The following is a 16226-nucleotide window of genomic DNA, read 5'->3' on the forward strand; positions in this document are numbered from 1 at the left end:
AAAAATCAGCAAATGACAGCAAACGACAAGAAGAGCTTTTTTTTTTTTTTTTTTTTTTTTTTGGCTTCGGATATATGCTTAGATAAAAGACACAATAGTTCCAAAGAACACAAATGAAAAAATCCTGATTCAAGTTCATGAAATGACAGACTATGGGAAAAGCAGGAGAGAATTTGACCTAAAAACCTATTTCTTAGAATATGATTCCTACTCCAAAATTCAAAGAGAAGCCAAAACTAATAAACAATTGGTACAGTGTCGATGTTTATTCATATCAAATCATGATGTGCAAGGCGAAGAATATCAGCAGTTCAAGTTACTGGCTGAACACCCAGCGAGGTATATCAGTTGCTCAAAACATTCACAGGGCACTGAGATGGGTGAGAAAGCCCTCAGTTATTTCCCTCCCTTAAATGCAGGACAAAAGGCGTGTGACTGGATCTCCAGAGTGCACCACTGAAGAGAAGTGGCTTCTTCAGTGTTGATAGCACTGAATGCATGAATGCAGGCATTGCTGTTCAGGTCACAGTTATGCAAACCAACATGAATAGCACATTCACAGTTCTGTTAAACAGCAAAGGAAAAAAAAGTAAATCTGTGAGGAATGACAGACAGACAACCATCCTCCAGCCTGCCAGTGTCAACCACAACGCCAAGTCAGACCATCTACCCGAGAACAGACCAAAGGTGCCTCAAGCCAGGAAGAAATGATGCGGTGGGGTTTCGCTCACAATCACAAAGGGCAGACACAGCTGCCCCAGCCACCTGTGTGGGATACCAGTGGCACCCCAGCCAGCCACTGGTGTGAAGTGAGGCAGAGAAACTGGTCTGGAGGTGAGGATGAGAAATCAGGTACCCCAGACAGATTTGCACACACCTGCCTCATGCACCCAGTTGAGTCTCTAGGGAGAAGAAGAGAAGTGGCAACTATAAACAGGCTAGGTTTAATAGGAATGGAGGAAACACCATATAAAACATATAAATATGATCTTTTCACATCTTTACTAAACTCTCAAACAGAAATGTTGAGATCTGAAAAGTGCCTTTAATTTATTTAAGTTTTGATTGAACTACTTGAATATGAGCATGGAAGTGGCAAAATGCCAGGTGGAATGGGCTTATCCTTCATGATGTGGTTATTTTTTGGGGGGATTTTCCCAGTCAAATCTGTTTGCTCCTCCAAAGTATCCCTTTGATGAAAAACTAGTCTCAGGTATTGCAATAAGCAATAGCTATGACAGTGAAATAGGAATAAAGTATGCAGTGTCAAATATTACACTAATGACTTGAAGTTGTTGCCATCTGCTTTCTATATCCTGATCAGAGTAAAATGAGTTTAGTGATTGCAGTGCTGTTCCGGCAGCACAGAAATCTCCAAACAAAACAAAGCCAACACCAAACAAAACCAACCAAACAAAAACTACCATCGCAAACTGTATCACTCTTTCTGCACTTGGTAGGGAGGTCAAGTATTTAATAGACACTGAAATGATCTAAGGTCACCTCCAGACAATCCTCTTCCAAAGCAGGTTGGAGGAACAGCAGAGGGATGATGAGGGAAAATGTACATTAAACACAGTTTGGTCTTTGAGTACACAGTTAAGGTTGGTTTTGCTTTGTGTTAGCCAAAGACAACAAAACCCATAGCTGTGTGATAAACCTCTTTTGAGCTAGTTGGACAGAAATGCCCTTTAAATTAATCTAGGGGGAAAAAATTCCTTCACTTAGCAACAGTCTCTTAGTCCCTCGGCCTCTCTGAAAGCCTATCCCTCCAAAAGAGGTGCCTCTTGTCCTCTCTGTTCCTTCTGGGCTGTCAGCTGGGAATTGTAGCTCTCGGCTAATTTCCAGTATTTGGGTACTGTTTTGTTATACAGTGGGAGCAGCTATTCCCACAGGTCCTTCAGAGGGCCACATGCACCGTTATACTTCACTATCCCATGCTGTCAGTGTAAGACTGTCCATGTTCACTACAACGGCAATAAAATTACTTCTGAAAGAAGAACGCATACCCTTCCCCCCCCCCCCCCCCCCCCCCATGCTTGGGACCCTAAGCAGAACCTTGTGTCCTGATGGCCAGTCTGTGAGCTGCTGGGCATAGCTTCATGTGAAATTTCAGGGCACACAGCTCCCTGAGCGATCAGATCTGATACCACTTCATTTTGTATCTGCAGAAGTTTAACACATCTCAGATCTTTCCGACAGCACTGGAGTTTTTGCTGATGCTGAGAACATTTTGCTGCTAGTTCATATCCTTTCCTGAGGAAGCACAGAAAGAGAAGCCAAGGCTTTAATTCTTCTAAGCTATTCTTTTTGTTTTTCTTTTGATACCCATTTTTACCCATAGGCATCTTGGTTGCTAGCTGTACTTGCCAGTCCCACAAGCACTTTGTAGCCATTCTCAAAGGAAGCTTCTTCCTCGTCATGTCTAAGTCTTTGCTTGCAGAGAGCTCACTGAATAAAATATGCTCAACTCTAACATCTCCTTACCTTTTCTAATAAGACATACTTCTCCAAACTTCTGCAAGTTTCTAGGGTATGCAGGGTACTACCCATATCACTGCAACACACGTTGTGCAGTCTGGTTATTGTGGGAGGAGGGCTGTCTGGGTGACCCTCCTTTGGATAATGAAATACCACAACCAAAGCTTAAATACTGTGCTGACAGGAACTTCATGAATACAAAAAAAAGACTCACAGGTTGGTAAAACCAGCAAGGATCACAAAGAGCACATACTCACACCCTAGATGTGCTTGGAACAACATCTCTTTGCTTCTGTTCCTGCCTTGAGTGAAAAGGGGCAGAAACAAGACTAGAGCAACGATCCACAACTGAAATGTAAAAATGCTCTACAAGGCAAAGGAGTGGTAGGATAAGCGCTACAATAGACAAGCAAGCTCAGTCAGCACATTGTTGCAGGCAGATGACGTGCCAGCAGAAGAGAACAGCAGTCCCAAGACAATTGTGGCTGGCCCACAACCTCAGTCTATGTCAACTCTGTGGCCTGTAAGCCAAAGGTTTGCTTTTTTTCCCACTCCCTTGCATACCACATGGCATCTCCAGCCTTACACAACTACTGACTTCTCCCTGGATCTTTGGGAGAACAAAACAAAATCGGGAGCCAGACTCCAGATAGTAGCAGACAGTATGCGAGACATTTGATCTGAGAGCTGAATGGCAAGCGTGAAGGCTGCTCTGACTCTGAGGAACTTTCCTGCCTCATTTGACCCAGCTTCCCCAAACACATGACAGCAGTGTGCATCCAAGAACAGAGCAATTTCCTTTTCTGGCCATCCAGGTATTTCTTGCCCAGCTGTATAGAAGTCATTCTTTTTTCCTGATGCTCTCAGTCTTTATTGGTCCCTGCAGTAAATGACTGTGGTTCTTCACGCACTTCCTATCTTGCTGGGATTCATCCCATAAGAGGCTGAAGAATCCCTTGTGGAATGTTTTAAAGGAAAAAAACAAAATTCTTCACTGGATTACAGCTCATTGAACCTAGTAGAAGGTACTTAAATGAATGAAAATCATACTTAGACCCAGACTGTTGCAAGATCTTTACTCTAGTTTCTGAGCATAACCTTATGAGTTATGCATCATCTGATAACAGTTACAGTGTCAAAGCAGGGAGATACACAAATTAATTCCTCTCAGCCAAGAAATCCATCATAATGCTGCTCCTGAAGGATCTCCATATATGCCAATATTTAATCAGCATTGAATTCATCGGATTAACCAGTCCTGGGCCTCCCTGAAGCACCACAGCCCATCAGAACCAGGTCTTTGGTAAGAAGTAGCAACTCAAAACACCACTTCCTTCCCAGGCACGGAGATTTAGCGAGACTGAGGGGGCAAACCCAGGCTAATGCCTATATCCGCAAAACACCGGCGAGGTCAGAGATGGAAAAAGTTGCGAGAAAACTCAACCTCCCCCCTCCCCAGCCCCCCGGACGGCAAACAACGGGGGACGAAACGACTTTGGGGGAGCTGCTGGGGACAGAGTTGGGCCACCAGAGCCGGCGAGCTGCAGATGCTCAGCCCCCTCCCGCAGGCTGCGGGGGTCCCCGTTCCAGGAGAGGGCGCTCCAGCACCGGCTAAAGGCGGGCAGTGCCCGCAATCAGCGCCGCCTGCTAACTAATTAGCGCTGCGCACAGGATCGGGCCCCCCCTCCGGGGAGTCCCAGCGCGCTCCGAGAGGGCAGAGGCAGCCGCCGGGCAGAGAGAATGGGGAGGCTGCAGTCCGCCAGCAGCTTCCTTCCCTTTTCTCTTTCCTTTTGAACCGTGCAGGCCTGATTCTTTGCCGAAGGGATACGTCCGGCTTCCCCCCGGCTGGAATTTAAGAGTAGTAAGATTTCACGCCCTGTTTTATTCCTGGAGGCTGTGAGTTTCCAGGCTGAATCTCCGGCCGTACGGCTGCAGGGATGGATGTGCACGGCCCCTGTGCAGCAAGGAGGCAGCCGGGGGGCTCCTGGGGTGCAGCTCCAAACCCTATCCTTCCACGGCACCCTGGGTGCCATCTGCATCCCCCACATGCCTGCATCAGGCACTAAGGTGCAAAAGACCCGCAGGCTCTCCCCAAAACAGGCACACCCCCTATCCCCAAAGCTGGTATGTAAAGGAGGGTGGGGAGGGACATCCTTGGGCTCTGGTGGTCAGCAGGTCCTCTGCTTCCAGTGGCCTCAGAGCCCCTGAGCGGTATGATCTAGCCCTGGAACTGGGCCTGATGTCAGAGCTGGCCCTGCTCCACACAGGAGGGCCCTCCAGATGTCTCTTCCAAACCAGATAGCTCCACAATCCACAGCGCTGTGTAAGTACAGAGAAAACATCCTTGTTCCCATTTTATGCCACAGAACAGTAAGGTACAGACAGGTAGGTTAGTTTGGACCAAGTCTTGTAAAGACTCAAAGTTTCAGGTGGAGCCAGCCATTGCAGGATCTGTTCGCTGACAGCCTCAGCAGATCACCACCTTCCTCTTTACACTGTCCTGTTAATCCTTTGCCTTCTTTTAATAGCTCTGTTATCAGGGCAGGTGGGTTATATCAGTTTACATATGGGTTACACTCCTGGATTCACATACATATGAACATCAACAAACAATGTGGCACTGGTTGATAGGCCAGCTAGAAATGTGTCTCAGTTGAAATACAAAGAAGTTTCTTTCAACGCTTGCAGGCAAAGGATTGTCACTGTTCCTCATTGCAGCTGCTCACTGGTGTGGATCTGCTGCCTCACTGACTCTTTTAAGTCACTCCATAAATACAGAACTGCTTTATGCAAGTCCCTGAAGCTTAATCAGCCTGGTTTTATTACAGCCTGCTAAGAGAAATTGCCCTTAGCTAATGATTTGATTGTATAGATGTATTTTTTCAAGAATATTCTCCTTGCTAAATCTTTTTAAAGTCATTATCAGTGCTATGAGGGGCCAAATTTAACTCAAAACCAGGTTAAAATATAGTAAGATAGGTTGCTTCTTTTTGTTCCCGCAACTGATTATGTGGTGAGAGGAGACACAAGTTTGACCTGGTGGATGTTGCTACGAACTTGCACTTTGGACTTCCCTAGAGTCCTTGAATGGGTCACTCATTCTGTGCCATGCTTCAGCCTTCCATCTGCAAAAGCTTCCCTGCCAGGGGCACTGTGAGGATTGCAAGATGCTTGAGGACCGCATCAGCGAAGGCCAAAGAGGTGCCAAGAACAGATACGTATCTACATATCCAGACAGCTACAGACTTATTGTGACTCAATGAAGTTTAAACATTTTAAGATAAAAGCTGCTATTTCAAGCTTCTTAGGCTCAAGGAAATCCATAATAAAAACAAACCATCAACACAGAAATAACTGGGATTATTCACACTCAAAAGAAGTGAGAGAAATCACTTGTCAAGGTCATTTTTGAGACCTTGACAGACTGAGAAGAAAACCAAAAAATTCAACATATGAAATCCATGACAGAAAAAAGAAGCAAGATTAAAGCTTCTTTCCCCATTACTTATTCAAATGGGGAAAAAAAAAATCCAACGTTTTATCTCCATCTGAATACTCTGCAGGCTGAAATACTGAAAATGAAAATGCATTTATACATAGTAGGTCCAAATTTACCTTTTGTACGATGCCTTGATGAATAGGTCTGAATCACAGATTTAGTCCAGAATGTTTACTCTTCAGGGAAAATTAAGTTAATTTTGAGAGCACCGTCTCCCATTTGCCATATGTTTTCAGAGTGCCAGGAGACAACTCTGTCATGATTTGCCCTTTCTTTTCCAGTTCTGAGACACTGGCCTAGATGAAACTGATAAATTACAAGCTTGATACTAGTTTCTAACCCACTGGCTACAGATTTTCCTTGTAAGTGCTGGCACACAGGAAATAATTTTCTTTAAATATTCTGGAGTGACACTAACAGAGAGTTTTTATTGAAAGGAAATTCTGATCTGGCAAAAGCACTAGATTGGTCTTGTTTCCTTCCTCAGCTCGTTTCAAACTCTTAAATATGCAGTCACATGCACCAACATACTCACCACCATTCACCCATAGCCATGCAACCTCTTACTGCAGAGATGGGCCTGAGCCACGAAATTCTGGTCTGAATTCAAAGTCCAAACACATCTCCCTAATTCTGGGGTTAGAGTTTTGCTCAGCCCCAAGCTTAATACAACTACAGTCACAGAAACCGAAGACAAATTAGCTTCCCTAAGCTAGAGCCCAAGCATATATGGGCTTAATTGGATCCTTATCCCCGTAACTAATAACTAAAGGAGCATGAAACTCTTTTACACACTATGTGGAAAATGAGCTCTTCAATTCTACCTTAGCCTTATTAACCAGGTTATATTTTGCATGTCCCTGCCCAACATGGATGAGCAGTACACTTGGAATAATTAATTGGTGTTGTAATCATGCACAAGTTACTTGTTGCAAAGAAGTTGCCTGTGATCTTTCCTGGGGGAGATCTGGTGTTCTCTCACTTCTGCATTTCAGTGAGCCCCTTTGGTCTGAAGCTTCCCCCTACCAGGTTGCTTCACTCCTCTGCGTCAGAGTGCACTCATATGGTATGTAAAGCACGTAGGAACGTAAGTGTGGAGTATTTAAGCAGCAGCAAAAACGTCATGTTTGTTTTGCAAGATATGCAGTGTTTCATATGCAAGTCATTAACAAGACATAGATATCAGTGAAGATACAGATATAGATTCACATGTGTATGGTTTTGGAAAATGTTGACACTTTCCTATTCATGGGGTGCTGCAATTTAAATCTAATACCAGAAAAAAGTTAATACAGTTTTTAGATGTTGCTTGAAGAATGAAAACCTTTGGTGAGCTCTTGGTTTGGTAGCCAGAGCAAAACACTGCTATTCAACACAAGATAATAAAAATACAGTAGTAAGAACCTTCTAACCAACTATAACAATATTTTCATTCCTTTTCATACTATTTCTTTTTAAGCTTCTATTTCACTCTTTATTTATGCATTTGATTTCAAATAACATATTTTTCCTTCTTTCTTTCAAAGGAGATCAAAGAGGCTTGTTGTTCAACAGAAGAAATGTTACAGAGATTGCCAGTTACCTTTTGCTGTTGGTACCCATCAACTGTAATAAGACACAGAACTGGAAAGGACCATCTGGAACCATCTGTGAGCTGTTCCTCACACTGTGGGCTACTATGAATTAGATGTTTAATCGCAAACAGTGTGTAGAACATCTACTCCACTTGCCACAGGTCATCAAACAGTTCCTATGTAACACAATTAAGAAAGATGATGATTAATAATAAGCATCCAGAACTGTAATGTGCCATAGAAAGAACACAGCATCAAGCATTATCAGCTTCTGAGAACAGGGGAATATCATCGTTTTAAGGTAGAGTGATTTTAAGAAATAAAGCATGAATTTTGCTGCAAGAAGGCAAGAACAAACAAAAAAACAGCCTCAGCCACTCTGACTGAGTTTGACTCTTCCTTACCTCAAACCTTGCAAGCCATTTATCATGGACTATGTGAACCTCCCACTCACCGGAAAGGAGTTCAGGAAGGAAATGTGCATTCATCTCCTTTTCATTTTTCCTCTATAACTATTAGTACTATATAGTACTATTACTCTAAGCTGAGCTACATTATTTGAAGTTCTGACCCTTAATAATATGTACTGGTGACTTGCATGCACTTGGTTATCTCACTCTCTTACAATGAATACAGACCTCCAACTGTAAAACGGGGATGCCACTGTTAATCTACATGCATATCATGGGAGGGATACAGTTTACAGATTACTTTGAAGCCATAAAATACATTCCAGGAATAATAGTTCATTATGAATAAGTTTTGACAGATGGTCAGGGACAGGCAAAAGCCACTGTCTTACACTTTGGACAGAAATTGTACTGCTCCTGTGCAAGTCCTTTGGAGACAATGCAGTGTTGTGACAGTGGCTGAGGACAGAATTTGGCCACTTGACTTGGCCTCCAGATACCCAGAAATGTGAGGAGATCTATTTTCTAAGGCAGTCATGAAAGAAACCCAAATTTAGCCAGCAGATAACTGATGTAAAACAGCAGGAATAACACTTGGGATAGTCTGCAGTATAATACTGTTTTATTTACAACATGCAAAGTCAGAACATATGTAGACAATCTGAGTTAAGAAACTGAATCTTTTATGCTCAGAAATAGGTTCATTTTTACAGGAAATGTGTCTTGATCCTCACTGTTATTACAGTTTACTGAATACCTATTAAGTGAAAAACAGACAATTTTTTCCCTTCCCCTCTGACTTTACAAATAGCAAGTGCTACGTAGTTTCATCTTTTGATGCTTTCCAGAGAGATGTCTTTCTGTATGCAGCGAGTCTATGAAGATCTACAAAATCAGGTCTCAGTGGTCATTTGTCCTGCAGTGATTTGCAGTCACCCAGGGGAATAGTACTGTCAGTGGAGAAGGTGAAGGGAGCGTAATGAAAGGCACCTTCAGTTTAGCAAGTCTAGCCTACATCCCTTTCTTACCAGCTGTAGGTGACTTTCACCACACAGCCACTGTTTTTCAGTCATCAGATAGGTCTGAAAAAATAGATGTCCATGTGGGAGAAGTACAACTCCAGGCTAACTCACATGATCTGAGTATGTGCTACAAAGATTTAGGGGTGTCATTGCAGTGCACTGGTCTGCTGCCAATGGTCTTGTAAAGAAAACAAAAATCATTGGAGGCTATGTTAAAACTTGAGATGAAAAAGTGCATCAAAAATGCTGCTGTTTTGTGGGCTAGGCTGGAAGACCACCTTTCTTCCTATTAATTTGTAGTAAGTCTTCCATATGGAGTGTGACTGCCTCATCTAAAAAGGAAAGGTAATGGTTAATGGTTAATGGACCCTTTTATTGGATGGCTTTAGGGTTTGGGGGGTTGTTATCTTCTAGGGTTAAGGCCAGGCTGAATCCCAGGGAGTTCAGTTAGCCACAATCATAAAACAGAGCATAAAACAACTGCGCTTAAGTGAAAAAGAAAAAAAAAAAAAAACAAACATAAAGTCTGTGTGACTCAGTCTAACTTTTGACAATTTTGACAATTGCTGCTTCTTTGACTTTCCCCTCATCCTCATGGGCTGATCAAGAAAAATGTGGCCTGTGTAAATGGAAGGTATTCCATAAGTACATTGAGTGGAGCCTACAGCATCCCAAAGGAGCTATTCATCAACCCCAACAGGAATATGCACTGGGAGGCCTTCACTGAATTAAAAACAACAACAAAAAAAAAAAGAGCTATCCACTTATCTCATTATTTGGTTATATCTGATTTCAAGGAGTGCATAGAGAAATGTTAAGCCCTTGCTAGACTTTTTAAAAGAACTCCTAAGCCCAACGTCTTTTTTCCCCCCTAAGTACAGGACAGATATCCAACAATTTCTGCATGCACTTTCTTGCATGTAAAGTACATTTTAATTACATTTACATTACATGGGATTTAAATAATTTATTTTTACCGATTCAGAAAAAGCTATTAAAATCCAGATTGAGCAATTCAATAGTGCATTGACAGACAGTTTTAAATACCATTGGCATGTACTAGTGTCCATTCTGCCTGAGCTTTAACAGAATTTTTGTAATTAAATTTAAGATTCTTTAGGGACTATAAAGGGGAAAAAGAAAGTCAGTCAAGGTTCAATTTACAAAATGCTAAACATTTTTCAAGACAGATTGAGTGTCCTCAGTTTTATCTTAATCCAAATGAAAGTTGATGGTGCTCAGTATCTATCAGAAGTGCTCAGCACTTTGCAGGGTTAAATCCCCCAAGAACAAGCAAACAATAAGCTCTGAATACTGACAAGCTTTTAGAAAACACTCTAACAATGACCTCAACCATGACCTGGACGGACTATTTCTCATGGGGCCAGAGATAATTCAGCCTCTATGTGAATTCGCACTTCAGACTTTCTTGACCAGAAATGGTCAAGTGATACAGATTATGAGTTATTGGTCTTAAGTTTCAACACATAAATTACTATCTGTCAGGAAGCAAGAGCTATCAGCTTATTTTATTTAGGAGTTGAACAATGGTAAAAATAAGGGTACTCTTTCTGCTAAGTCACTGTTCTCATGAGACTTACAGCTTCCACTGAGAAGGTCTGGAAGAAGAACCTTACATTGCAAAATGTGCTTGGTTCACCATCAGTAAAGCACATTGACTCCATATGATGTGAGAACTTCTGTACTGTGTTATCACCTGTTCTATGGAGCATGGAAAGAATGGACATGTTATAAATTTCACTTGGAGTTCCACATTCTTTTTTTTGCCTACAGTGAAAAAAGGTGAGACTGAGCAGACAAGTGTTGGAAAATACGTGCACTGAAATTAGACATTAAGAAATCAGACACAAAGTTATTAAGACTATTTTGAAGCTTCTACAACAACAAGTGAAACTGAGCATTATGCATGTCACTAACTGAACAATCTTTTTCACTCTAGTTGGGTATAATTAGCTCAGAAGCAAAGGACGATGACTTCTAAAAATCACACCTTTGCTGTGCAGAAAGGCTTTGGCAAAGGTACCTTGCAGGTAGAACTGTGATGGAAAGTTAGGTCAGTGGGATGTAACTGCTGCTTTAGAACTGGTCAAAGACTGAAGAGGATCATTTGTAGAAAGTGTCTATGAGCTAGGAACCTTAATGACAGCAACTGGCTAGAAACTTGGTCTTGCTTATCTTCCAAAGACATTACATCTATCCCAGTATTAATCCTGACAGCATCTGACATATACTGGTACATGACCCCTCAAGAGAAAGAACCTATTTTTCTCCAACCTTCTCCATTTACACAGATACCTCTCATCCAACACTGACCCATCCACACCACTTTAACTGGATACAATATAGAATGGTGGGGCTGCCAGAAGCCAAGTTGCTACACTTATTATACCTTTGTTTATATGATTAAATCCCTCAGAACCTGAACACTACAGTGTATAATGAACCTGCATTATGTCAAATGAAGAGGACAGCCAAGTGACAGAAGGTAGTGGCTTATTATGACACTGCATTATAATGCAGCTCTGGGGAATAAAACTCAGGAGAAATTATTTGGATGGAAAATTTTTGATCACAGGCAAGTTTTTCTTTTCTCCAGGAAAAAGTGTTTATTTTTCCAAACTGGAGCTTATTAGCAAAGGGCAGCTTTGTGAATTTCTTTACTGGAAAACAAACCCAGGAAAAGTCCCTGCAATTTCTGTCTTGGTAAAAATGCTGGTGATTCAGAAATGAGGTTTGAAACACTTTAAAAATGACACTCTCATATAATAATATTATGAACATTTAGATTAAATAAAAATGATTGAATTAGGTAGAAAATGCCGTAAACTGTATGTTTTATCCATATACATGTATGTATATATATATTTGAACTTCTTGTTTTTTTTTTGTTTTGTTTTTTTTTTTTTTTTAAATATTATTATTATTCTTTGTAGCTTGGGAATTAAAAAAAAAAAAATCTAACAGGTTTCATTCCTTTCCTTTTCCTTTCAAACCTGAGGTCTCCCATGGACACAGAACATACTTTTAAACCGCAGACTTGTGACAAACAGACAAAATCTGTAAAAAGCTCCAGATATTACTGGGCAGACAAGGATACCAGAAGAAAACTTGCATTATGTAGAGATTCTTCTATAAAAAAGAATCTAAATACACATGAATAAGACTGCATTTTGGAAGTCAAGAAGAGAGAAAATTGTCAAAAGTTAGACTGAGTCACACAGACTTTATGTTTTTTTTTTTCTTAAAACAAAGAGCAAAGGGTCCTTTGTTCAACAAAAATAAGCAAATAACAATGATTATTTTTGTGCAGAATGGGCAGGATAGAACTTGAGATATAACCCCCAAAATGAACTGAATGTGTTGCTTTAGTTTTCAGTAAAAATGCAGCAGTTGAGTGTAAAGAGAAAGGTTGCAGAGTGAATGCAAAGGAAAATTTGGAAATGGAATGGACATATATGAAGTCAAAACAAAACTGAAAGATCTAAGCATGCTCAAATCAGAAGGTATCTGCCACCCCATTTTTTTTTTTTTTTAAAGAATTGGCCTATTAAACAGTAAGCCTGGTACCAATCTGTTAGTAAATCTGTCAAGCTGTGGGAGCACTGAATTACTGGCAAATTTTGAATGTGGCAGTGAGATATAACTGAGGGAAGTGTGATTCAGGCAAAAAAGGGCATTTGAGTGATCTCAGGAGTAGTTCGAAGAAAGGAATAATTGAGAATATACAGCTACATACCGTTGTGTAGAAAACAGGTAAGAAGTGCACAGGGTTTCATCAGAGGTACTTTGTGCTAGAATACACACGTCTTTCCTTCCTATTAACACCAATTTCCTAGCAGAGTAAGACAGTCTGTGTTTCAGTAAAACATTTGTTATGAGGCTACAACAGAAATTACTAGGAACTTTAAGAGGAAGTGTGTCCTAATGATCCGTGATGTCCCAGAACAAAGTATGGGGAACTTCTGATATTTCCAAATCTTATCCTCTGAGATGAGTAGAACTTCTTTTCTCAGGAACAAAAGATGGAGAATAAGACATTTAAAGAGAGTCTTCAGGAACTCCAGGAGACTGTGATAAAAGATGGTTGAAAATGGAATCTGTGAATAGTTAGGACTAACAAAGGATATTAGAAACTAGAAAAAAAATCATTTAAAAGACAGCTACAGAGGCCAGAAATTATATTTACTATTATATTTCTATTACTGGCAATCTGATCTGTCATCAGAAGAAACTTTATGTGTTACAAACAAAAAATAAATATTCAAGAACAAAGATGCAGATGAGGACTAATAACCAGCTCATCAAGCATTATAAATTCATGGAGTTGAAGAACTCTGCCCTGAAAGAGAAGGGACTGAAACGGTCAGTTTAGCAGATGGAGGAGTCATCTATCTATTACACAGGAGCAAGCATTTCACATCTGACAGCGCTGAGCACACAAACACTGAAATGGAAGTATGGGAAGTGCAGCCAGAGATGGTGGATCTCACAGACCCATAGTGACAACTGTGCTTAGCACCAATACCTCTGATAAACTTTGAAGAGCAATCCCTCAACCAGTTTCAAGAAGAGCAGCAATCTGTTTTCAAAGAACAGTCTCAGGACACACCACAAGGGCTACTTTCTCAAAACTGTACCAAAATGAATGTCAGAGGCTTAAGCCAACAGAAGACACATAGCCCTTGACAAACTGTAGTAGCCAGGCACCTTAATATGAAAAAAGCAGTCTCAGTTATCTATGACTATACAAGTTAGGCATTGGAACGGGCTGCCCAAGGAAGTGGTTCAGTCACCATCCCTGGAGGTCTTTAAAAGACGTTTAGATTTAGAGCTTAGTGATATGGTTTAGTGGAGGACTTCGTAGTGTTAGGTCAGAGGTTGGACTAGATGATCTTGGAGATCTCTTCCAACCTAGTGTACTGTGTCTGGCTGGGATGTTAACTTTCCTTGCAGTGTTGCTCTGCTTACTGCTCTTCTCTTTTATTACAACCATTACGAAGATGCAGTGTTACTGGGGCAGACTCACCAACTCTGCCCTTGCTCATTGGTGTGATGGAATAAGATACAGCACCTGCAGTGCATACACAAGACAAAGAAACTGTGTTTAATTAGCATAAATTGACATACCACCCCAAAACTCACAGGAAGATCCATGTAGACACATGCTTGAAAATTATACCTCATTTCTCTAACTATACAGCACTTCACAAACAAAGATCATATTAGATACAAATACTAGAAAATATTAGATACAAATACTAGAAAAATGTACTTTAAAAAAACAAACAAACAAACAAAAAAAACAACTTAAGTTATATAACGTTCTTTGGTGACCCATTGTATTTTGCAACATGATGCTAATATGCATTCAACTACATCATCATGTTCAAGAATGCAAATACTGGAATGGGTTCATACAGGGGCAAGCTAGGTTCATACAGGGGCTAGGGACACTGAGTTTTTATGAACAAGCATGTTAAGACGTTACAGCCAAATTCTAAACTGGGCAATGAACTTCCGTCTGCCTATACTTTCCCTGAGAATTGAAATGGATATAGGATTCTGTATTTCTTAGGTAAAACTTTTCTGGCTGTGAATTTAACATTCATAAAAGGTGCCAGAATAATGGCCTGGAGACCAAAGTCCCCTGTATGTGCAGAGCAGTGTACATTATGGGCAGAAGCAGTGCAATTTTGCTGCATTCTTCCAGTAACATGGTCCAAACTTGACATGGACAACTTTTTAAGGATTGTAGAATAGTTTAAGACAGATTGAACTAGAAACTTAGGCAAAATTATATATATATGACAAATAACATGATGTTAAATATCATTCGGACAGCCTTGAGAAGGACTGAAATTTAAACATTATGTCAGCTTGTGGTTAACCTAAGTGGACTATAAGATTAAGCATGATCAGCTGTCATGATGTTAAGTGGTCCTTATCTATAGTAATGTGTATTCTTCTAAATCACCTTTTTTTTATAGGTGTTCTTTAGTGATATGATTTTTTTTTTTTCTCCAAAAGCCTTTATTACCTATTAAAACCATAGATTCTGCTGAAAAATTGAACAGCATGCTATTTCTGTGAATATAAATTAGACACAGAGGAATGCAAATAATTGATAAAGGAAGCTAAAAATGTTAATGAAACTCCATGATCAATAGACATTAATAGCAAAAATAAACACTTCTTGTCCCAACTAGTATATAAATCAGGCAGAAAAGGAACACCTGCAATACATCAGTTCAAATTCTATTCAGAAATTTTCTGTCAGCAATAATGACAGTAAAAGGGCAAACGTATATGATAAATATTTCTGTTCTGTATTTTTCTGTAAAAAGGAAAATGGGAGACTGCGTGCATATTTTATAATGGATTACTTTCTGTTTCAGCAATAACTACAGAAGTTGTTCTCCATAATCTATTTGTGTTAACCATTCTCAGGTCAAATGCATATTTTTTTCCAAGCAATTTTAAAGGTGTTGGCTCCCATGCTCATTTATCACCTTAGTGTTAACTTTTAATATTTATAAAATAAAGAGAGAATTCAGATAAATAGGAAGAAAAAAAAAAGGCTCAGATTCATTGCACATTGTATGCTTCTTAAAGATTCAGATAAATCAAGCTCTTAAGCAGAGTGCTCACAGCTGACAGTGATCTCTAAAGGTGATCTGTCTTACATGCTGACCCAGCTTCCTAAGTTCTGTTCAAGCACAATAACAGGTGTCTTAGTATTTTGGAGAGCACTGCCATACATCTTTCAACAAAGAATACATGCCACATTCACAGGATGTGGCATTTTACCCCAGAGTAAATAAATTAAGAGATTACAGTAAATAAATGAAATGAGCAAGGCTCTTTTGAAGCAAGAGCAAAAGAAAAGAAAGGTTTCAGGTAAAAACAAGAGTGACTTTTCATCAGTGATAAACTGAAGAAGCTCAAACAATTAATATTCCAAAAAGAATATTAAGATGCAATTTTAATAACAGTTTCAAAATCCCTATAAGAAGAATAGATATCGTACAGTAATGGCACCTCTAACTAGCAGACAAATCCATGAAAACAGAGTGGCTGGAAGCTGACATTAGATAAATTTAAACTGGACCTAAAATGCATTTGCCTACAAATAATGGCAATTATTCACTCAAGTAATTTACCAAGAACACTGCCTAATTGTCCATTTTATTTGATTCAGATTCAACAACTAACCTCGCTG

At 40.1% G+C, this 16226-nt stretch overlaps 1 protein-coding gene across 4 annotated transcripts in view; it reads right to left on the reverse strand.

The window, feature by feature from the left end:
- Positions 1-384: 384 nt before the first annotated feature.
- LOC311431843 (uncharacterized protein) overlaps positions 385-16226 on the reverse strand; it is a 305675-nt gene continuing 289833 nt past the window's right edge. For all 4 annotated transcript variants that reach the window (XM_084509774.1, XM_084509773.1, XM_084509775.1 and 1 more), the window contains 4 exons: positions 7563-7730; positions 2059-2256; positions 878-902; positions 385-564 (listed from right to left, as the gene is read on the reverse strand). In XM_084509774.1, the coding sequence (XP_084365900.1) occupies positions 397-564; positions 878-902; positions 2059-2256; positions 7563-7627 (456 nt within the window). In that variant the 5' untranslated portion in view covers positions 7628-7730 and the 3' untranslated portion in view covers positions 385-396. The remainder of the gene's footprint in view (positions 565-877; positions 903-2058; positions 2257-7562; positions 7731-16226) is intronic.

The sequence above is a fragment of the Aythya ferina genome, assembly GCF_964211825.1.
Source record: "Aythya ferina genome assembly, chromosome: 2".
In the NCBI taxonomy this organism is placed as follows: Eukaryota; Metazoa; Chordata; class Aves; order Anseriformes; family Anatidae; genus Aythya; species Aythya ferina.